Here is a 25,716-nt window from a genome sequence, read left to right on the forward strand (position 1 = left end):
TTTACATAAAAGTAAATTTTATGTTAGGCAAAAGGAAATGAATAGGCTGCAGTTTAAATGGGAAAATGGACAAATATGATTAAAGCGACTGTCGACAAACTAATACCGAGGAAAAGTTACGGTCTCTGGTAGTTTCAGTGAGTTTATCTTTAAAGGTTTTATATCCTGGGTTCAGTGGGCTGATTATTATTAATTTATTCTTTTCCATGTATGTATGAATAAATTTATGAAGGACATTTTATTTAAATGCATATAATTAATCTGAGTATCTATAGATATGTAGTATGGATGGAAATAGTGTAAAAGGTGTATTATTGTATCGCGTAGAACAATTTGCATGAACGTAAACCGTAAAACCACACGTTCGTTCGGGCGTTACCTAGATATCCCATGGTCTAAATAAGCTTGCTGGCAATTATAAATACACTAGAACGTGCGTCGAGTTCGAATCGAATTTTGTATTTTACTCGTCGCGCTTGATCGACGAACCGTGACTTCCTGCTCTCACCCAATGCACAAACTATATAACGCCCTGGTGCTTGCACACGACGAAAATATCCGGACGATACGTTTACGGAATTTACAGTGTGACAGAAATACCCGGAGTTGGGGAGATAAAAAGAGACAGATAATTTCTGTTAGAGTATGACCCTGTGTATGTTAGTGTCCTTTGTACGTGCGCACGGGGAAAGAGAAAGCGACATGGCGGTACGTACCACCCATTTCCACGTACCCCGGGAGCCACTAATTCGTATTTAAAGCTTTATCGGACGTACCCGTACCCCGTCCAACAATTTCACGGTTCACAAGATCTGTGAACCTCTATATACTCTTTTCCCCGCTCTTTATATCCCCAGGCACGCTTCCTACTGATACTCGGCATACAATTCGTTCAAAATTTCCATTGTCTGCGTATATATTAACTCTTCCAATCAAGTGTCACTTCTACATGAGACTTTACACGCTATTGGATTTTCCCGCTTCTTTTTACTTTATTTAAAAAAGTTAAATAGGGTAAAATTAGCCAATAACGATACTTTCGATAGAAAACAAGTTTTTGATCTCGAAGTAAATTTAGCTTGAGCAAGACGAGATAATTGTGGGGATAAAAATGTTTGTTGATAATTTATTATCCAGGATATTTTAAAATTTACTTTTTATAACGATTATATAATTCATGATCCTTGCAGACTCTCACTGCTTTCATTTATTCATTCAACTGAGTTTAATGTTTTCATTCGACTGATGTTAATTTATGTCAACTTGAATATCCCGAGTTCTTTATCTTAATCTCAATGTCATTCTCTAAAATATCCTTTTATGTGAATTGTCCCATCGCGCACCCAACCTTCAACTACTGCTATTGCTACTTCTACCTCTAGTATACTTGGCCGCACTTTGTTTCTTCTAGATGCAATTTTAATCTCGAATTCCGAGAAAATTACCTCGACGTCAAAGCTCCTTAAGCGGCTACTGCGAGATTGCTTTGGAGAACTGTCTTACTGCTTGATGCAAAACTATCAGCTCACTAAATATACATATATACATTGCTGTGTTCACTCAAATAATGCATTTTTAAACTGTCTTATACTCAAACAAATTAGCATCCATTTTTTAATAAACATCAAAATCTAATTGGTAAAGATTTTTACTCACATTAAATAGTTCCAACTTACCGTTGATTGATCTTGATTATTTTGACATCGAACTGCAGTCAAGTGTGGAACATGAACGATGATTGTAGTAAAACAAGGTAATGATTAAAAAAAAAAAATAGAGCAAATTTTAATTATAATTTCGTTTTATTGATATACAAGATATACATCGTGGGTAGGCTCGGTGCCATAACGGCATTAAACGTGAGCACTCAGTGCTCAGATATGTCTCCAAGATATTATTATTATTATTGTTATTATTATATTTATATATATATATATATTTTTTTTTTTTATTATTTATATATTATTACTTAATTAAATAAATTTATTTATACTAATGTTCATTCGTTATTAAATATTATTTGTTTAAAATTTACAGTCGTGTATCAAAACACTTATTGATTTATAAATAATAATCTCTTAGACCAACAGTTTGTGGTGTTTATTTACTTGTCTGTTTGTTTGTTTGTTTATTTGTTGTTAGCAAAATCTAAAAGACGACATATTATTGAAGATATTAAATCATCAAGGATTTATTTTTCATCAGAGTATCGTTATGCATACAAAACGATGAGTTTTTAGTTAGCGAAGTGGTGCGCTCCCCCGAGAAAAATAAATAACAAACAATAAATTCCCCGAGGGATCGCTTCAGTCGACATTAGCAGACGGTTTTGTCTGCTTGGCAGACACCTTCTGGTCTCGCGAGAAACAACTTGCCGCTGGCACAGACACAGAGCTGGTAGATGTTTGATTCCCTCTGGTCACTCGAAGATCTCCCGTTTCGCGGTGGCTGCTGCTGCTGCTGTTGCTGCTGCTGTTCTCTGGTCGAGTGTCTCTGCACGGGTGTGCCCATTTTGAGATCCTTCAGGAAGACTGATTTAGCATCGATTCTGATAGCGCCCTCGATGCTCTGGAGCGTCAGGTCCAACAAACAGGATGCTAAAATTTCACCTGCCCTTGATTCTATTACTATTCGCTCCGGTGCTTTTATCTCGAGTGCTCTCGTTGCTGACTCTAGCCTATCAACAGATAAATATAATGAAAGTAATATTCGGTAATCAAATTTATTCACAAGATATACTAATAATTGTCTTCCAGAACAATGAATTTATCGCGCAAACAGAACAAGTGTGTTATAGCATGTCTGATAATAAAACAGAATCATCAAAACAACAAGTTAACGCAAGTCCGCACAACATAGCTTGGTATTCATTTGACTTAACGGATGTGTTGATAATTAAACTCGCTCGTAAGGTGAAAACTGATACTACCGGTCGTTTTGTTGCTCAGATACTATAGAAAATGTTATCCGTTTTCGTAGTCTGCTAGTCTGGATCCAATTGTTTCCCGTTAACTCGAACCCGTGCACACATTTTCCTCAGAGTATTTCCTGTACGACATATACATACAACTGAGACTGAATTTCAATTCTATGAATATAATTTAACGCCCCAGAAAAGGTTTATTGTCCCAATGAATTTCCACATTGATGCTGACGGTAACACAAGTCAATTAATTATTTATTTATTAATATTTATACCCGACGGGAAAAATTTCTACTGTTATTTTTTTTTTGTACAGAGAGGTAATATTTGTTGGGTAGATATATATAGATATATATAAGATGATGTATAGATAGATCTGACGATTGAGAGGAAACTGGGATACAGAGGGATGAATGCACAAGAAAAGATATCTGGGGTGTGGGTGTGGGCCGGGGATGAGAATGAGTAGGAAGAATGCAATGGTGAGTTTGGGTTCGGGATTCTTAGGTGAATGGCTTTGTGCCAATGGATAGAGTGGCTGGATCGAGGGATTCGTGAGTATTACGATGCGTTGTTATTCCTCTCTGGTGGCGTTCATCGTCTATAGTCTAGCTATTTTATGTGTTCGAGAATGACGAAGCGAGAAACGAGAACCAAGAAATGAGAACTTTATCACCGAGTAGTAAGTTGAATGATGCTAGATATGAAATGTTCAATTTTTATTCTCTCACGGTTCATTGAATTTATGCTTCTTTACTCATAACTGTTCAGATCTGCTGAATAATCCAATAAAAGCTTTTCATATTTTTATAACCTATTGTAATCACTTGCTGCGATACCCAATACCACAAAACTCGTGGAAGTTATAGAATTTATACTTAGTTACTCATTTTTAAATTAATTTTTTTTTCGTACCTCAGACTGTGGCCGGGCTCGGCTCGCACCAATGGAGTCTGCACACTTCCACGAAAGACAGCACCACCGACCCCAGTTACTTTCAAGGTCGCAGCTCCTACGACAACTTGGTCTCGGTCTGCTGAAAAAAGCACACCGCCTCTGGGATCCGTTATCCGGAAGCCTTTTGATACGCAGTCTACTCGATCTTCGCCTTTAATTTTAAAATACGATTAATTATTTAACCAGATTAACAATTCAAAGAAATTTTTAATTTCCAGAGAGAGTAGAACGAATGCAGTGTAATCTTACTGAGTGTAAATCGTGCCAAGAGCCGGCCGTCGCGAGCTCTGGCAGAGGCTGTAAAGTTGCTCCATGATTCGAGCACAAGATTCCTCCCCTTTCTTGATCGTACACTTGATGCAATGAGAGCATCTAAAATAGCGGCCTGGCCCCTGAGTTCAATGCCGCCTGGTACGATTTTCAACGAGCCCATGCCTTCCTGAAAAAATAAGAAAAAAGATCATTAGGACGGGTTGATTATTTGTTCATCATGGGTCATGCCATATGACTTATGACTTGTTCTATCGACAAGAGCTTCTTAAGTAGCTTGCGATCATCACTGCATGGCACGAGAGTTAGATTTATTGAGTTTGTATTGGGTTCCGATGATTGGTTACTCAATTGGAAGCAATTGCCACGATGGAATTCAAACACACGAATAGTCGGACAATCCGAACTCTCGACTACCATCACATCTGTCTCGGCCGGGCTATAGTATATTCTATAGTATAGATAACAGTGCGGTCTGAGTTTTACATTATAATAAAAACCGCGGGAAGTTGACAGTGTATAAAGAAATCATTGACAAGATGATGTTGGAAGTGAGCTAGAAAAGATACTGTAAGTCTCAGAAATCCTAGAGAAATCCTAAAGAAACCTTAGAAAAATGTTTTTCCTTGACTTTTCTGTACTAGCGTTATTTTCAAAGACTTCTCTGAAGTTTAGAGATATCCTAGAGAAATCCTAGAGAAAACCTGGAGAAATCCTAAAGAAAACTTAGAGAAAATTTTTCCCTTTACTTTTATTGCCAGCGTTATCTAATTCATTAGTTCTGTCCCTAGCTTTCAGTTTATTAATTTCAAGTCTATCATAACTTAATATGAACAATAAAATATTTACGCTATATAGTATATACTCGGGTCGAAAAATTTGATCTGTTTTTTATCAACTAAAAATTTTAAGTTATTTTTATTCAATTTTATTTTTTATTTATATTTAATTAATATGTGAATTTTAATCTAGTTTTGCCCTTACTATTCCTTATTTAAACTATTTTCAGACTTATTTTCAATAATTTTTAGTCTGTTTTTATTCTTATCTAGATCAAAATCAGACTTTTTCTGTCAATTATTTTTAGTCTGATTTTGATCTATATTCGATCAAAAACAGATTAAAATTTTTTTTTTTTATAATTATAATCATAAATAATAAAAACAAAAAATTAATGGAAGTTTGATATTTTCTTACACATTGATATAAAATAATATTTATTTAATAAATAAATTAACCTCAATTAACATAAAAACATTACTGAAAAAAAATTGAACTTCATTCTCCTTCTTTTCTTCTGATAGTGCATCCTAGTAACTGGGACTTTCTTTGAACATACATTCTGAGAAAAATCCACTATTTTTCTCTGGCTTCTTCTATCTCCAACTCATTCAGTTCCTTATCATCATCTGTTAGATATTTTTATAAATACAAAAATTTATTATTATAAGTTTATATTTAAAATGAAAGAGAATCTTAATTTAAAGAATAATTGGTGAAAAACCTTGCCATTAAAAAATGAATTATTATAAGAAACTCAAAGATCGTGCGACACTGAGTAATTTTAATTTAAAAAAAAAAAAATTACATGACAAAATTTTTTTTTCAATTTTTTGCTTCATTAAAACCGTTATATAAAAGCAATAAATTTGAATTCAAAAAATAATTAAAGAAAAAATTAATATTTCCATTTATGGACAAAATTAAAAACAGCTTAAAATTTTTATAAAAAATCAAAAACAGATCAACTAGTTCAAATACAGACCAATTAGTCCAAATGCAGTGCAGTTAGACTAAAATCAGACCAAATATTTCGACTCGGGATATTAATAGTCAATATTCTCATCGGGCATTGAGCTTTAAACTAAAAAGTAGCGATTGACGTATTATTTTTCCACGACCCTGATGTTATTAAACTTTGAAATCCCACTTAACTTTCTTTGTACACGGGGATGTCTAACGGCCGCCCAACGATTTGTTAAATTGTTCAGAAAATTATACGGTCGCTCTATTCCAACGGAATATCACTGACGGCGATTCTATTCTACTCCAAGTACCACAATTATCTGCACGATCGATTCCTACCCATACATTCCATTATATCGTTTGATTTATTTAGATATTTTTTACAGTGGACCCAAAGGACGGCGGACCATGAACGTTTTTTTTTTTCATAAGGAATAAATAACTTATAAGATATATTTAGTAATAAATAATTCAAAATAGATTTATTCAGAGGATTATTTATTATTTGACATGATTATTTATTCAACGATCAGTTATATCTCACGTCAGATTCCCGGTATGATTTCGGATTTCTACATACATGAATACCCTCGATCAAATGATGACCGATAATTATGAGAATTAATTGACTGTATGTCCGGTTACGCTGCCACAGATTATCGTCGCTCTCGACGAAAATTCAATAGACCACTTTCCACTTATTTTCAAAAATTTATTTTTTTTTTTATAAATCATCCTTTAATTTTTTTCTTTCAAAACTCGCGGCCATTCAATAAAATATTTTTTCACTATTTTTACTCGTCAATAAAGTATTTAAAATTCCATATATAAATAAAAGAAAATTTGCTTTGATAAATAAATTTATATCAGAAAATTCAGCCAAGCTGAATTCAATTATCTTGGAATTTTTTTTTAATTTTTCGGCCTTTCATTACTCATTCCTCGTTAAGAAGTTTACTCAAAGTCTTACGACCGGTCATAACAATAACTGCGAGGAGTTAAACTCGAAAAAAAAAAAAAATCAGCAGCTAAGAGTGAAATAGCGATAGTCGTTGGACTTTCACGAGCATTTAACGTTTTAGTTTCACAGCGTTGTTATCCAGAACTCATCCTATATATATACATATATATTTGTAGTATAAGAGAAACTGTATCTTGGGTTTTAAACATAAGTACTCTTACTTGGTAGTTAAATTGAGCATCATCTCGCATCTCGATTGTTCCATTATTAAAATTTACTAAAATTTCCATACGTCACTTTTATTTTATTATTTATTTTTTAGTCTAGCCATGAGATATTTTATTAAAACATATTTTTCACACTGAGTGTCTATTAAATAAATTTTAATTAATGGAAATGAATGAAAAGACGAGAACAAGAAAAAAAAATGCGGTTAGTTTGGGATTTCGCGTTGGTATGGATAGCGTGAGTAATTACGAGCAATTTTATACATCGACGATACTAGCACGATCCAGGTGAGTGAGAGAGGCAGAAAGGGCGAGAGGAAGAGGGTGAGAGTGCGTGTGTTTTACAGATTTAATCCAGAGTCGGGGTGTGACGATGAAATAACGCAAAAGTGTATACGGTTGCGGAGAGAAATAGTGCATGAATAGGTATAAAATATATGTTGGAATGAATGAGAAGGAAGAAGGGGACGAGGAAGAGAAAGGGGAAGAGGGTAAGTGAGTAATGCAGTACCTGTATAAACACTAGAGCTGCATTACTCGAGTGAGAAGTTAGACGGAGAGTCTGTCCGACTCTGGATAATTATATAGAGTAGATTAGTCCACATGCAGTTGTGCAAGGTGACTGAAAAGGATTAGTAGTTGTAATTACATGAGGAATAAAAAGTGAAATAGTAAACGAAATACCATTAAATATATTTAATGAGTGTTTCAGTGAATAAACTTTTAATCCTGTCTGATAAATATATTTTATTAAAATTGTTTAATTAATTTAATTCGACTGATTGCAAAGTACTGAATATATATGTATATAAATATCAAATTTAATATAGTATTTAAATTAAAATGACCAGAGTTAATTGCAAAAATATGTCAATAATTACACACTCGATATTTTATCAAATTAAAAAGGTAAGTAAGTAAACAAGCTAAAAAAAAAATGAATGAGAAAATTGTGTAATAACGAGACAAATCGTCTGCATGTCTGTACTCTGAACCACTTAGCCTTATTTTATTCATGATAAATATTTTTTATCTTGCAGTTGCGACAATTGAATAAATGTCGAGGGTCCGCCTGGCGTCGGAGTCGCTCGAGGGCATCATTAAGCCCAGCATATCCATGCTTTCGTAAATGTATAGTTTATATTTCTTCCCAGTCCGGGAGGGACACCCTCTCCACTCTGTCTTTGGTTCTTTTTACGAACCTTAAACCTGGAGGCGCATTAAATTATTACAATTCCCTCTATCTTTTAATTAATCTTTGTCTCGAGCTACAGGTGAGTTTTTTAACGTCTGACCAAATGCAGACATTCATAATGTTTTTTTTTTTTTTTTTTTTTTTTTTATTTTTATTATAACTGCTTGTTATTATTTAATTCCCCAAAGAGGTTCAACTCTAAGTATTAATAATATGCGCACTCAAGTAGCGTTTTTTCACTCGGTGTAATAAAAACTCTGCATGTAATGCTCAAAAGTAACTTAAGTAATTAGCAGGTTTTAAATTAGGCATGTGTGTGTACATGAGGATTCATAACAACAATAAAACTTGTTGAACTTTTTTTAAGAAGTGGCACAAGACACAAGGCTCTTTACTTAACCCGCGAGAGTCACTCGTACGGCCTCAGGTACTCGTCTTTATAAACAACCACTCCAAGCACATGATTTCAGATTCAAAAGTAATGTCTGTAAATATTTTTATGTTTACGAACATTGTGAAAAATTTCAGTATAAAAATGAACCCGGGAAACTTTACACGGCCATGTAGTGTAAAATAACGGTGTAAAATTCTCTTGGTGTTAATTTTCCATCCGTGTAATTTTAACACTGTGTAATCTACTTTTTTTACCATTCCGTGTTACTCGTAATTTTGATTAGTGACAAACAATTAATGAATATTTTTAATTACATTAATTTAATTTAGATATTAAATAGTATTTTGAACATTTAGATACTTTTATGATTAATTTTTTTAACGCAAAATTGTCATGAATTATATTTTTACACATTTGGCGATGTGAAAATTTTAAATTCATACCGCCTAAATTTAACACCGAATTTGGTGTAATTTTCACACCGAGATATTCACACTATACTTACACTAGACTGTGAAAAAATTATATTATTAATAATTGAAATTTTTTATCATGTGAAATTAGTGTTTTTGACAAGTTTTTGACAGGTATCTGCATCTATATGGTCGAATGTGTCCGAAAGTGTTTCGCAAGCGTCAAAATTTAGGTCTAGTTTCACCGAAATACTTTCCAGACACCTTCTACAGATTTTTTATAGATTTCCATCTGACTGATAGATGACCGATAGATTACTGATTGAAAAATTTTTTTACAGTGAACAGGGTTTAAAAATGAGAAAATTAAAAATTTTTCGTTAAAGTATTTATCATTTAAATCTATTGAGTCTACTCGTGCGCTGGCTCTTTATAGATATGGATCGTATATTCAAAATTAATGGCGCCTTACTGGATATATTTGAGTGTGTGCTGGTAGTTGGTGATTCTAGGTGCTTTAATAGATATATGTCCTTTGTATTGGTACTCGGCAAGTGGGTAAAGTGTCTATTGTACATGGGTTGAATGAACTATACAGATAGTAGAGGTTTATATGAGAGTTGGTTTTGTATCCTTGGTATTAGAGTAGGCGGGCTATCTACTCGGCATGGGCATGCATGTAAGCCGTTAGTGCCAATATACCATACTAGCCGGCATAACATTATATTGTGTGTTCCATACTGGTGTGCATGTGAAAATGTCGACTCCCGGGCAACTGAATATGCGGAGAGAATGTTTCAAGATTTTCGGGCTGGAGGCGCAGTAATTGCTGGTTATTTAAGATCGGTATTAAGATAGGTACTTGCACCAACTTTATGAGAAACAGTGCTAGTTAAATTTATATCAGTGTTTTGCAATATTTTATTTTTATAAATTTGTTTATTATTTAGGTAATTATAAATCTTTATTATTATGCACCTGAGTCACGCACTACTGCGGTGATTTATTTATTTAAGTTTCGAGTGGGTCTTAGTTCAGTTTTTCAAACACCGAAATATTTTATTTCCAAAGCCTGGTGATTTTATTTTTTTGTCAATGAATTTATATATGTATATATATTAAGTATTTGTAGATTTAGTACTGTGGCAGTTAACTTTTCCACTTTTGTCACATGCGAATAGGATATGAAAGGATGAACGCCGAAGAATTTTAACCGTCGAAATATATTGCATCTTTTTTTGCATACGAAAATTTATGTAACTTTTTTCTGCATAAGTTTATTTTATTTTTCATCCTCTCAGCTTGTCAAATCCCCAGATATTTAAATAGCAAAAAATGATTTCATGAATATAAAGTATTATTTTTTTTATTATTATCATTATTATAACTATTTTATATATTATTCATTGATTTATTAATTTTTTTACACGACCACGATTCGAAGGATTTATAAAAATATTACAAGGGCATATGGAAGTGATATATGAGAATGGAAAATTTTATTATTTTTTATTTCATCAGAAACAAGATAATAATGCTCTTAAGGTAGTAAAGATCTTGGAAGTGAGTCGAAGGTTTAAAAGCATAAAGAGAGTAAAAAGTGTCGGCTCGGCGGTACTACAAGGTGCAGTCATACAAGGCACGAAAAATAGGAATAGAGGGGATAAGAAAAATAAGTATTAGAGACCTTACATTTCCCATGGGGTGTTCTTCGTGATACTAGTGGGTACTGCCTCTCTTCACTTACGGATTGATACTCAATTCCCGTCGAATTTAGTCTTCCATCGTGGGATCATTGAGCAAGATCGTGGATAGACGTTCTCGATTTCGTATAAATTCGATAATACCGAAAGAGCTTCTCGACGATATCAGGCGAGAAAGAGTCGTCGAGTCGCCTGGTTGCCTGGTCGATGGATAAAAAGATTTTGCTTCGTCTTATCCTTGCTCACTTTGAATGTATATAAACCTGTACCAGGTAATAAAATTCTCGGGGTAATCCCCAGGGATGTTCATCAAATTCGATAAATTTATTTTTTCTTATTTTATTATTTTCCTCAAATAATCTTATACGCGATTTAGTTACAATATTTCACCGATAATAAACCGCTCTGACATTTATAGACTTTTAATCATTTTTCATTTTTTACTTCAATCCATTCTTTATTCAGATAAATATATACTTTATATATTCCCTTTAAATTCTAATATATGTCAGTTATTTTTACTGGGTCAAACGTCATCGGAGTAATACTTGTTTTTTTTTGTTTTTAAATTTACCTCTAACCCGATGACCTGGATAATATTCGATTTTCTCGAGACATTCAAACATTTTTTTATTTGTAAATGTACACTGTGAAAAATTTCCAATAAATTTTACTATGGGCGTATTGTAACACCGGACCATAAGAAAACTGGTACAAAATTTACAAGTATCCCATAGTAAACGGTATGCGCAGACGACACAATTGGAACCTATGCGCATACGTTTACTATGGGACACTTGTAAATTTTGTATCAGTTTTCTTATGGTCTGGGGTTACAATGCACCCATAGTAGAGTTTAATGGGAATTTTTCACAGTGTAACGTTAAAAATATCATTTTAAATATACGACAGTGAGTAGTTGTCAAAAAATGATGTTGAGACGATAGATAATTAGTTATTGGCGGTTGTAAAAATTAATAGAAAAGTTCAGATAATGTAGTTCCGTAAATAAATCGTGAGAGAGGAGCGATAAAGAGGATTCAGGGGAGAATAACGGGACTGGCAATTACATGAAATTATATTAACTATCGCCTTACTCGGAAACTTTTTTTGATTCGCGGGAGTGAGACGTTCGTTCGTTCGCTCCCTTGCTCACTCCCTCTAGATAGTCAGAGGTTGAATAGCTTGAGTCTGACTACTTTGCCCTGGCCCTGTTATTCGCAGTGGTAACTCGAGTGAAACTAATTTTAAGCCACAAGACAGAAGTCAGCTTTAATAGCTGTCGAAAAGTTATTGTTCGTACTGTAAAAGAAAATATTTGTACTGTATCTGGCTTTATGTATTTTTTTTTTATTTTTATTATTCTATTATATTTATGACTAGTAATTGTAGGCTAATTTTTTTCAATACAACTTTGATAATTTAAAAATATGCAAGCGCCACGGAATTTGAAAATTTAAAACCTAAGTAAAAAAGTTTTACGGTGTTAAATATTGATCTATTGCCCACAGGTTCCCTAGTAATTAATAAAACTTTATTTTATGCCTTAATTAAATTACTAAGTTTTGTTAATTAAGAAAAAAAAAGTAAAGTGCTGCTGTATATATTGATTGAATAAATAGTGATGAGCAATTCGATATTGACATATTCTAGATGTTATTTATGCACACATTACTGTCATACATCGTAATGCAACACAACACTGGCGACATCACATGAAGCTCCACTCGCGGTTTATTTTAAGCCTCAGTAATAATTCATAAGGTCAGATATGAAAATCTAGGTCGCACAAATTATAAACTCACCGAACTAAATTCCATGACCTTAAGCAGCCAGAGTGTGAGTGCGAGGTTCAAGATGACGATGATCATAAGACCGAGGACTAGCGAATAGAGGCATCTTTTCCGCCATCCGTACAGCCCGAATTTGAACCCACCGTAGGTATGTGGAAGATGTTGCTCGGTGTGCTGAGGTGTGCATGCTCTCGTGGAACTACTTGGCTGAGGCGGCTGAGTTGGCTGAGTCGACTGACCAGGTTGACTTTGTCTGGCAATGCCATTGGTGTCTTCGGGTTCATCTGACCAGTTTGCCTGCCCCCGAGACATTCTGAAATTACAGAATAATGCTAATGATTATCATAAATTTATGCACACCCGTGGATAAAATTATCCGAATTATTCTTAGTATCTTTGGTTAAATTCACTCGGTAAAGTTAAATAATTGAGATATCTACTTCAAGTTGGACGTCACGTTTGTGGGCATGCATATATAGAGTACGTGACCCTCAATCTATTCAGAAGCACGTATGGCACCGCACAAGGAGCTAACGAGACACGCTGATAAATGTTAAGTCTCTGAATCTCTAAATCACTATTTTGGTGGTTGTACTCGGTGCCAGTATGTATATTACTCTAATTTGAAAATTAGCATTTGGGTAATCAGCGTTAAGTCAAGAGTTGCTACGGTAACTCACTAAATAGTGGGACTAAATAAATTTAATCATTTATATTTTTAAGGGCGGGGTGGTTGTGAAAGAAAGAGCTGAAATTTATGAGAAATGAACAGTCTGAAGAAAATAAATATAAAAATAAAAATAATAAAAATTTAATGGAAAGTTAGCCACCACAAAACGTCTGACATAACTTTACTCCTAATCCCTGGCTGTAGCCCGGAGGCTTTGAACCGACGAAACCAAAACCCTTCTCTTCTTCTTGCCTCTTGATACTCTCTTTTCTCATCATTGGCTGCTTTATCCTCGGCGTTCTCCTTGTCCAGGGTACATTCGTTTGTGTGTAAATTACTGTGTGGGTTGTATTTTCGCAAGGAATACAATATTTAATGCGGCTGGCTCTCTTGTGGGTAATTATGCCTTACGCGGGATATAAAAGCTCGAGTGAGGGGCGAGAAGTTGCTTTAAAGAATAGAAAAAAATAAAAGAAAATAAAACACAGGCTAGAGGGAGAGTGAAAGAATTGGAGAGCGCCAAGAAAATGATAGAAGAGGAGTTTGGCTTGAAAATAAAATTATTAAAGATAAACCTCCCTCGTTGAAGCTCTCGAGAACATGATCCTTGAAATTGCTTCCGATTACTTTCAAGGTTTGATAGATAATTTTTTTTATTTTGTTCTGAACAAGGATAAAAGAAATTAATACTTTATGATTTGATTAAAAAATGAATTATCGTGTGATCAATGAGACATTTTTGCTCTATTTTTTCGTAGTAAAAAATTTAAACCGCGTTGATTATAAATTAGCTTTATTTTAACTAATTATATTTGAATTACAACTCTAGCTTAATGCGAATTTATATTTTGTAAAGTTACAGAGTGACAAATATTTTTGGAGGATAACCCCGAAAATGTTTAACAAAGTGTTAACTGAGAAAGTGAGATATAAAATTGGTTAAATAACGTGAGAACGATGTCAGCAGTGTTGGTGTGAGAAATGGTCGTTTTCGAATTACCAAACTCGTTACCAACTCGTTTTCCACCGCGTTATACCCGTACTACATCGTTTCATGAAACTAAACTCGCAACGTGATTTCGCAACGGTATTTCTCTTTCTTATTTTATTCTTTATTTCACTTTGCAGATTCGTTTCTTTACAACTATTTGTTATCCTCTCGGATAGCTGGTAATTTACTGGACTGCCTGGCTTGAGTAATATTATCCTCGTTTATGCTTCGTTACCCATTAAATAATTATCTTGAAAATCGACAACGTATTATTTCATTAAATTACTACGCACCCAATTATAATTAGTCAAAAAATATAACTAAGAAATTATTATGTGAAGCATCAAATGTGCCAGTAATGAGAAGTAAGGTCGGAAAAAAAGTAAAAAAGTGATAATGGCTTGACACACATTCTCAGTGTCCGGTTAAGGGTCAGAGAAAAATATAACATTGCGACAAAGTATATACACGTATATATACACATATATATTCTTCACATATACACAGGTACAGGTGAAGGTATAAGAGTCGGTAAGGCGTGCAAGCTCTACCGGGTTCTGGTTGGCAAGGGAGGCTACTCGAGTTACGGTCGAAACGAACGCTTTGCCACCACAGAGACCACACTGAGTCCCCAAACTACTTGGAGGACGTTGTATCGTGGTGTGTGGATGGGTGTGAGTGAGCGAGTGAGTGTGTGGGAGTATATGAGATGCGGTGTATCGGTGTGCCGGTGTCTCAGTGTGGTTTCAACTTGGTTCACTAAATATTTCAGGGGCTGCAGGGCTTCGATTCCCGGTGGGTAAGGCCACCGAGACACACGAGCCAACAGATTAGTGCCACTTGCGACCAGCTACACCAGCATCTCTATGCGGAACACGCAAGTTGATGTACATATATGTACTATGTCGATCCCGAGCAAACTCTTCCTTGTCTTAACCCGCATTTTTCCCTCACATACTCTGCTATGAATAGCTTTTTAATGTCTTTGGAGCTTTCAGGTGTCAGTGCCCTCTTCGGAATGACATTAATCCGATGATTTAGAGATTACAATAAATATGAGGACAGAGAGTATATTTAATGGTATGAATTTATCTAGTGGGTTATTTTTATGAAAGACAGTCAGCTAAATAGTGGAGTAACTAAATATGGATCCGATTAGAAAATGGAATTGGAGGAATGCCCTAAAAGGTTGAATGGCACGCTGGGGTTAATTATTTTCCACGGGGCCAGTTGTAGTCGCCGCACAGAGCTTATCGGTTGGTTAAGTGTACACCGCAACTCTGCGGTTCTTCTGTAGGGATTGGTTAGATAGAACATGCTACACTATATATGTCTCCGTTAATAGTATACACACGTATATAGGTACATTAGGTATCTATATGTACCTATATGTGTGTAGAGATGTATAATGTGCATAGAAAGAGACGAAGAAGGGCTATTGGGGGTGTGCCAGTGGTTGAAGTAGGTGTGCCAGTGGGGTCGTAAGCCAAACATAATTTAACTGGAATCGTCACTAATGGAGTCATTCGTCATATTTGAAACGATTCCAGTATGCTCACCACGGAGAATAGCCACAATGAACAATGTTAATTGTACGGCAATTATATGAGCAAACTCTCTATAACTAAAAGACTTGGCCTCTTGAATTAATTATTCTCCTATACCAGAGGTTGCATGTTTAATTTACTATTTAAAACTACCTCTGGATAGCTCGTTATATTTATATGGGTAATAAAATGTTGTCAAGTAACTTCTTTATATATTTATCAGGAGATTTACTGTAACCTATAACGATTTTATTGTTATTATACCCGAGTCTTTCATATGACAGTAGGGCTGGATATTTCCCAAGAGAATACATCAAATGGGTATAAACCTTGGCTGTTATTGGCTGTGTGATTCAATCAGATGATCAAATAACCCACCTGCTATATTTGATCTTGATCTTTGACGTCATTGAAACAATATCTTATTTAACAGTTTAATCTCACTACACTTCTTTTTTTTTATCCATCAAAAATATTAAATGAAACAAAACATATTTCGGTGGTTTGTTCTCGGCGATGTGCCAGCGAATACGTAGAACAATAGGGGCGGATTGATGGAAATACCAATGAGACTGGTGGTGCGTTTGTGTCATCAGAATTATTGTTTGTTTATTCGTGTATCGTGTTGGTTAATACGGTATGTTCAGTGGTGAATGGTATATAGCGTAAAGAGCACATGTACACCACGCAACACACATAAATTATTTCATTTTGGCATAGATAAACGAACAACACGTGTATGTGAGTTCATAAATATTATAAATTAAAATGTATTGTCTATTAATAAGGAGGAGGATGCCAGACATTTTGTTAATTCGATAATTTCATGTGACGTAACTCATAATTCAATCTCATTATTAATTGTATTTAAAATTACCTCGCTAAAGGAGTCACTCACCTTTATTAAACCCTTTTTACTCAAACCGCCAGTGGTTGACTTTATATATGTACATATATATTATATTTAACCACTTGACGTTACCATTTAGCTAAAAAGTCTATTAGCCCCACTACTTTACGACTTTGAGTATCTTTCGTTTGCGATAAAAAAAAATAGAAAGAACTTTTTTTATTTTAATATGTCACAAAGACTATTATTTAATAGCGCAGTATTATGTAACTAAATTTTGTCATCATTATAACATTATTTTTATCGGATTACATTTTAGAGAGAGAGACGAATTAATTTTTTTAAAGGATGTAAATTGATAGCTACACTGTAAAAAGAGCGGTGTTAAAAATGGTCTCATTTGAACTCCGCCCGGTGTAAAAATGAAATTACACCGGTGTACGAGGAGTAATTTATCGGTGTTAAAAATACCGGTGTTAAAGTGGGGTAACCGGTGTAAAAGCGGAGTAATATCGGTGTAAAAGCAGGGTAAACTGCGTTTGCTTGGAGTATTAACTTTAAAGATAATAAAACACCAAAAACGTCAGGTCTTTATGAAAATTAATAACGAATATCATATATTAACAAGTATAATGATCGATAAAGTAAAAATATTTACAAAATAAAATATTTTAACACCGGTACAGAATATTTACACCGGCGGCGGCCTTATTTTTACACCACTTTCGGTGTTTAAATTAAATACCGCTGATTTTAACATCTACACCACTTGGACTTATCCCGGTGATTTTTTACAGTGTAGTGATTATGCGTAGATATATAAATTCAGCGAGTATCGTTTTCTCGGTTGTTGAAAATAATGAATTCTGGTGGGCAGTAATAGGATATTCTCTGTCTGCAATAGAACAATGCTCGATAATTCACCAGAATTATAAGTAGTGTCTGCAGGCAGTGGTTTTATTATTAAAATTATGTCCTGGAGTCGAGAAAATTTGCCAAGGGATTTAACGTAACCAGCGCAGATGTGAAAATGTCTGGCTTACATAAAATAATTCATTCATTATTGATTTTGCGATGGATAGCTAAATATTAAATTTAACTTTAAACTTTTATTATGCATGTACATTTATTGAAACATCATGTAGACAGTACAGTGTCTGATGTCATTCGACATGCAATAATGTATGAATTATTAATTCTGTTAAAATGCAGTAAATCACGAGCACAATAGGTAATCAACATTAAATTTATCAACATTCATGTGTGACAAATTTAAAAAGAAAATTTTTAAAATATTTTTGCTCTCTATTGTCTATAAAATTATTTTTCAGCAGTTAAGGTAATTGGGTTGCGTGCAAGGGAAATAGTTTTATAGAGGAGTAGAATTAAAGTAGCCACTGATCGCGTTATCGGAGATCGAGCTGAGAGATTAGGAGGACGATTATCCCGTCCGAATTAACGTTTTCTCCCGGTTGTTTCCAACTATTAGATACACTCTCACATTTATATACGTCTTTTATTATTATCATTGTTATCATTTTTTTCTGTCGACATAAAATTTAATATTTCACCTCTTCTTTACTTTAACATGCAGCTCTTGGACTTTATCACGTTGAAACAAAAGCTACGTGTCTGCTCCTCTACGCGAGTAGTTTTTTCAAATTTTAACGTGTTCTTTGTTCTTTTAGAATTACTTACAGAATAAAACAATACGATATTAATAAAGGTTATCAAGTAAAATAAAAAAATAAAATAAATGCGATTTCAAAAATTTAAATAAATAATTTTATAGCGAAATATTAAATTCATATTTGATATTTCAATCGGAATATTATCTCAGTACAATAAAATAAATTATTTAAATAGAATTATCGAATATTCTCGCGATATAATATTTCGTTACTGCTATTCAGACGCCTCGTTTTACATTTTTTGACAAATTTAATTTACACATAATTTAAAACTTATAGATTTTAATGTAACAGAAATAATCCCACTGATTTTAAAAATATACATACTCACTTAATTTATAGTTATTTCCAAATATCACATTGTTTACCATTTTTAACGTTCAAATTATTTTTACACACATCACATATTTAATAACAGTCATTACTGTTCCATGTTAATTAACGTTCAATTAAATTACAATTTATCACAGTCCAGAATTTTTAAAAAACATTCAAGCTGGATATTTAATTAATTAATTAATTAACAATAATAATCACAATCACAAATTGGAAACTAATAGTTTTAATCGTAATTAATGTATACATTGATTTGAGATAAGCAATTGGTGTGACACGTATGAAAGGAGATAAAAGTTTGTCAAGCTGGATCACTTCTTGATAAAAGTGTTTCAGGTAGATTGATTTTTCCACTTGTTTCTGCTCGGGTTTATTTCGACTTGGAGTGATCCAAGAGTCTTGAGAGAATGGAAGTGGCTGAGAATAGAAAGTGGGTCGTTTAATAATAATAATAATAATGACAATAATGATGATCATTGGAAGCCGAGAATCGTTGGCGGATTTGTGACGATGTAGGAAAAGGTTAACATCATTTAGTGGGTTGGCGTTTAAAGCTGCTCTATAGCTGTAGCGCAGATAAGCGAGAGGGTAAAAAATAAATGTGTAAATATAGAAGAGATGGGAAAAGTATATAAGGTCATGTAAGAGGTCAGCACTGCGGTCGATTGAGGGTTTGAATATATAACGTGAGTCAGGGAACAAAATTTATGACCGCGTCTTTTCCATGTGAGGTTGCTGTTGACGGAGCTGGTGGTGCCGGTGGATCGAACTAATGCTGGAGGTGTGACTGGAACCTTTCTAGGTACGTGTGAATGTCGACTCTAATCCAAACAGTAGTGAGCTATCGACAGGAAGATTTATCTCGAGAGGGGAAAGACGTATGAGCTGAGTAAATCGGGTTCCAGGGAGCGACGAAGACGGAAAATCAGGTGTAGACTCGACCCACCGAGTTTTCAAACCCTGAGCGAGCTTTCGCCGGGGAATTAAATTTAACCCCCACTTTCTGAATACCCTCAACTATAAACGATATATTTCATAGCGAGATATCTAAACTTTATGTATGTGTATTTTCTGTTAGTGTGCGTGTGTAAACCTCGAAGTTGGTTATTGATTCAGTGGGTCAAAGACAATACCGTAAATTTTATATTGTGTTTAAACTAAATCATCCCTTTTGCCTTTGCCTTTTATTTTTCGGTTCATGAATAATAAATTGTTTATATAAATAGAAAATTTATTTTTCTCACTTATATTTATGTTAGTTATTATAATCAGTGATTCTATTTGCATTAAATTTAATTTATTAAAAATATAACGGTAGTTGAGATTTTTTTTTCGCATGTTATTTAATAAATTTATTTTATATTCTGACTGTAGTGAATAATTTAACGCATTTTTTAATTTTTTCCATTACTTATATTTTTTATTTGTGACGTAGGGGGTTTGATAATTAAATAGTTCATTGAAATGACATTTCGGCGATTAAATTTATCTAATCCCTGCGATTGAACTGTAAAATATTACAATTTATTCAGCAAGTCATGAATTTTTGATATTTTAATATTTCTTAGAGAATTACTTGAAAAATTAAAAAGCTTTTAAAATATCTCAATTTCTCAGCATTAAATAATTTTAATAGCCCCTTATCTTGTAGTTTAACGATGCATTTATAATTAAATAAAGTCCAATAATTTCCTTTTTATACTGTAATTATTTTACCCGCTACCTGTAGTTTAGCAAATGATTTGAATATTAAATATTTCTAAATAAAAAAGCTAAAGTTTATTTGGTAATAAATTAAACGATGGAACAATAATGAAATTTTGAGTAACATTGTGAGAGCAGACGACCGAAAATGGACAGGAAGATGGCGAGGAAAGATAGTTTGACAAGGGTAGAATCTCATCTAGAGTCATCCCTGTATATCTAGTGGGTGATTCGAGGTTCAGCGAATGCGTTCTGAAACAGTTTGAGGGTCAGAGGGGAGTAAGGGGCTGAAAACCCTTCCGCTGGTTGCTGTCTCTCATTTTCATTTGCTCGCTCGCTCGCTCATTCACTCATTCACTTTAGCCTCGGGTGTGCGAGCTCGTTTCGAAGTTGGAATAAACGGATTATTCGTTCGCTCGACAACCCACTAGACTACAGCCAGGAGAAATGGGAGTGAGAAGAGCACACCATGCCCAATGTACAATGCACGTAGTATTCAGTTGGCTAACGCGCCATGGGGTGACGGTAATGTGATTCCACACTGAGTTGCGGCCTGGCCAGGGCCTGCCTGTCCGCCAACTCCGAATACCAACAGTACTACCAGTACTACATTCAGCTCAACGACCTCTTCTCTCTTCTCCTCAATGTATTGTATGTATTGTGTGTGTGGATGTATGTGTATGTCTGTTTCTTCCTTTTACACGTCACCCGAATACAAGAGGAGAGAATTCTAAATTCATCCGTGACTGGCAACAAGAAAACTTAAGAAGACTCTGATAAACTACTATAAAACTAATTTCAAGTTATTACAATTTTATTATACTATTTTCCCTATTTCTTACCTTACAAATACCTTTTTTACTCAGTACCTACGAATTCTATTAGTTATTTCAGCTCGAGTTTCCAATAACTTTTTCTCACTCGAGTTGCGCATTAATCGGCTCTTATTATTCAAATCCCTTTCCCGGTAACAAGAGATTTTCAAAAATAAACATACACTTGATCACGTTTGCTTGTTGAATAAGATATGAGATGTATATGCTGACAATAATTTACAAATGTCACGTAAAGAGACCGTGTCTATAAAGTACATGGTAAATATTGAACATGAGTGTAAGTGAAAAACATAAATAAAATAATAGAAAAAAAAACAGCATTACCAAGTTGATAGAGAATACAGAGTACACAGGTATAAAAAGTGTACACAGATGTATATAGATCGGTAACCACTTACATGGATAGGTACACTCGGGAATTCTTGGAATGAAAACACCTGTAGGTAGTTACATAAACATCATTGCAACTGTAACTCGAGAGCATCGTTGTACCTTAAGAGGCAAATAGAATGAATACGGATTTCGAGATGCGATAACAAATAGAAGCACAAATCTATGAACACATAAACAGGTGAGGTTGTATTGGTGGGAAACATGAAGGGTAAACTTTAACAGTATGCCAAAGATCAAATGTATGAGTGTTGTACATGGGCATGAACATGGACATGCACTGAGCATGTTCTATTCTGCAGTGTAGAGAGTCCTGTAGTCAAGTGAACTCTGTTTAGTACTGGGAGTTGTAGAAAGCTGGGATAGAAGGGTGAGTCAAAGTCAAACCGTAACCACCTCTGTGTGGCTTGAGCTCATATTATCGAGTTACCCAACGGAGTTTCCAGCTCAAACAAACAAATGGATCGTGGATAGCACCAACATTCTCTCAATGTTACCTTTTCAACTCTTACATCTTTCAAATTATTATTTATTATTTTATTTTCATTATTTACACCCGAAATTTTCCTATTCTCTTATCTACCGCCATAAATAATTTAGGAGATTTTATAGAAAAGTTGAGAATCGGTTAAATTCGGGTAATGAGGGAATTGATGTGTTTTGCTGTGCAGCAATAACTTTTATGGTATATAAATTTGAGAGAGCGCATAATTTGTGTACAGGTTGATCTAGTGATCTGAAGGTTGCATTAAGGCGGTGGGTAAGTGAAGAAGGAAAAGCACGTCTCTACATTTTCCGTGATAAGATTTTGCACGAGTGCGTGATTGTAACACAGAATTTCTGTTTTTACAGTAAAAAGAGTATAAAAAATTATCTCGTATTTTTACTCAGTACGTGATAAGATTACGCGAATTAACAATTATTTTCTATGATGTAGAGTGTGTTAATGCAATCTTAGTTTTTAACATAAATAATAAATGAAATCTAGTTCGTGATTAAAATAAATAATTTAATTGCTGTAATCGGGGATCGTGGATCGAGATTGGGGATAGACAGAGACGGAATGGAAGTGAAGCTAGTCTCTGAAATAGTCTAGATGACAATGGACCTGTTAGAGAGTACCTTTGGCTTAACGTCCTGAGTTAGTGTAAAGTAATAAGTTATTAGGTTAGCGTGGCTGACGGCACGTAGTTGGTGTTGAATGTGGTTACAGGGTTAAAGTAAGAGGATGTTGATGGTATACATTCTACATGCTGTAGGTGAGAACGAACGAGAGGGAGTTAAGTACAAAGATGAAGACAGAGTAGAGCGTGGGTGGTGGGTGAGTGTTAGGAAGGTAAAACCGACATGACAGGTTAACTCCGGACGCCGTTGAACGCAGTTCAGTGTTAAGCGTATAGAACCGAACCAAACTTTGTTTGTCACTGACGCCATCCTGTTGTCTATGTACTTTATCTCGTCTCCTAGACCACACTCCAGGTCTTCTTTACTCTGTCCCACTAAGTTCCATGTTCTCTCAGTCGTAGTCTCAGTCTCAGCCTCACTCTCAGTATTATATATTATATCTATATGTTTGTAACCTTCCCTCGTCATTTCACTGCATTCATTCTATTATCGTTGTTGCATGCTCCAGTGCAGCGCTAAGGAACGACTTGAAGGATTCTCGACAAACAATACAATCAAATTTAATCACATTCTCCGATTATGCTCTTTTATTACCCATTTAATATAAATATATTCATGTATGAATTTTTTCCAAACGTTTTGTAAAGATATTCCCTCATTAAGGGCAATAAAAATATCTGAATGCTATTTGTACCCATGATATATGTTTTTAATGATAATAGTCATGCTATTTATAAATTTTCGTATTGAAAGTAATAAGAGATAAAAGATAATGATGAAAGTTTCTTGAATATAAAAACGCAACTGGAAACTGTTGAGAAAAATATTCAAACAAGAATTGCGAAATGTGTATGTATGTATGGAGGTTTAACTTTTCGTTATTCCAAGAAACTGGTAACTGATACGACGTTTCAATCTTCGGCACCTACAGTGTTGGGACTTGCAAGCTGCCACTACGAGCGACTAATATTCTTGGCGGGAAAACTTTTCAGGAAGCCAAGTATCGGCGCTAACAATAAGAAACCGATGCGCACCCGGAAAACGGAGAAAAAAAATTAAAAAAGAAAGAAAATGAAAGCAGAGTTAAGGTTTAACTGGTTCAGAAGTTGGGAATCGACCGATATACTATCGAAATCAAAAACTCCTTCAACTTTAATTCTATTACGGAACTTTTTATTCCGAGTTATTTTTAATTCATCAAATTTTCAACACTCAGGAAAAGATATGGGTTTACTACTGAGTAAGTAGAGAGCGCATATATTTGGTCAGGCAAAATTTATTTTTTTATATAATTGGGCTGAAAGTAAAAAGTCTGAGCGTAAATAAAAAGACAGTCAGTTTTCAGCGAATCAATTCGTTATAAAGTTTTTTTTGTGTACAATGAAAATCGTGACAATGGACATTTAAACTTTTGAACATTCGGGAAGTTTTAGTGTAAGACGAAAAGAGAAAATATAAAAAGTTGTGATGTGAAACGACAGTGAGGCATATTCAGAAACAGTTTCAGTGACTCTTACTGTTAAATAACTTGTCCAATAAATAGATACGATATAACTTCCGGTCAAATACTCAGCTCATTTTATATTTACCCAACTTTCCCTTCTCTGGTATCGTATTGTTGGCAGAAAACTTGCCAGCTTTATAATTTTTTTCTTTTTTATAAAACTTTATATTTTTTTTCTTCTCTTTGCCGTTTTTTGCTCGCCTGATTTTCAATACACCTCTTTCAGCGGCTCGTGGTGCCGTTCGCGGGCATATCTCTTGCTAAATGAAATGGATAAATTCCACCGATATTCCCTCATAGTCTCTGATGATAGCACGTCTTAAGATTCGCCGTTTTTTTTCCCTTTTCTTCTTCTTCTTCTTTAAAATTCCTTTAAGCGAGTGAGAATTATTGATAATCAATATACTAATATATATAAATTATATTTTTTTTCCATTTCGTTTTAAAATAAATCCCATTAATTCTTATAATATTTTATTTTAAATATTAATCCTGCGATTGCATTGTAAGCAGAATTATATATTACCTACTAGTTTAAATATTAATTCAAAACTCCAGTTTTACTTCACTTGCACACAGAAACCGTCCGGATCATAAACAAAAACCAACGTAACGGCATACATTAAAAAAGTGTTTACTCATGTGCTAGTTGAAACGTTAATCTCTTTGACTTTTAACCTTTTCATGTTCGAATCTAGAGTAGGAAAAGTTAAAACTTTTAGGTAATAAATGAAAAAAAAATTAAACACTTAAACTGAGCAGTAAATTCTCATTAATCGCAAAGTGATAGCTCATGAATTTAATTAAATAAATACAACTTCTTACGGCATCACATAATTTAGATAATTTTTAATTCCCATGATATATTATTCAAAATCCTTTTTATTGTACTCCTTTGTTAAGAAAAAAAAAAGTTGACGTATTTATTTAATAAAAATGCGGCTAGGAGCCTTGGGGTCAAGTGCTTTACAGTAACTGGTTGGCTTGGACAGCCGCCACAAAAACACTAAAGAATTTCTTTATACTTTGTATATCCTTTCTTTCAATCTTTTATATATTATCTCTTTTGTATTTTATTTTTTTATCCCATGTATACGCAGCAACAGCGCAAGTTCTCTAAGAATAAATTGAATTCTTTATCGATTGAAACCTGTACGGTAAAATCTCAGTTTGAACTTTTTACGATGCTAACAATTTTCTCCATATTAATTTAATTATTTTTATTAAAAGCCGCCCTAACTGCCGGGTCATCAGCGACTAATTAACTGGGGTGTGAAACGGCGGGACAGTGGGATATTTTTGATTTCGGCTTGGGATTTCAAAGGAAAAAGACCTCATGCTTTTGTGAAAAATTCATATTTTTAATAATTCGAATGATCTAGAGTCATGCGCCTTAGACCTCACGGCCAAAAAAAACCGGTTTAATTTAATGATTAATTATGATCCTGAAGTTAGCAGACAATTAGTAATTTTCGGATTTTTTTTTTCCA

General features: G+C 34.1%; 1 protein-coding gene across 5 annotated transcripts in view; it reads right to left on the reverse strand.

Moving 5' to 3' along the window:
* Positions 1-2,004: 2,004 nt before the first annotated feature.
* The window catches only part of LOC103579033 (zeta-sarcoglycan), a 107,356-nt gene continuing 83,644 nt past the window's right edge, over positions 2,005-25,716 (reverse strand). For all 5 annotated transcript variants that reach the window (XM_008560329.2, XM_053742838.1, XM_053742845.1 and 2 more), the window contains exons 3-6: positions 12,595-12,895; positions 4,130-4,319; positions 3,839-4,031; positions 2,005-2,677 (exon numbers count right to left, since the gene is read on the reverse strand). In XM_008560329.2, the coding sequence (XP_008558551.1) occupies positions 2,317-2,677; positions 3,839-4,031; positions 4,130-4,319; positions 12,595-12,895 (1,045 nt within the window). In that variant the 3' untranslated portion in view covers positions 2,005-2,316. The remainder of the gene's footprint in view (positions 2,678-3,838; positions 4,032-4,129; positions 4,320-12,594; positions 12,896-25,716) is intronic.

The sequence above is a fragment of the Microplitis demolitor genome, chromosome 1 (genome assembly GCF_026212275.2).
Source record: "Microplitis demolitor isolate Queensland-Clemson2020A chromosome 1, iyMicDemo2.1a, whole genome shotgun sequence".
NCBI lineage: Eukaryota > Metazoa > Arthropoda > Insecta > Hymenoptera > Braconidae > Microplitis > Microplitis demolitor.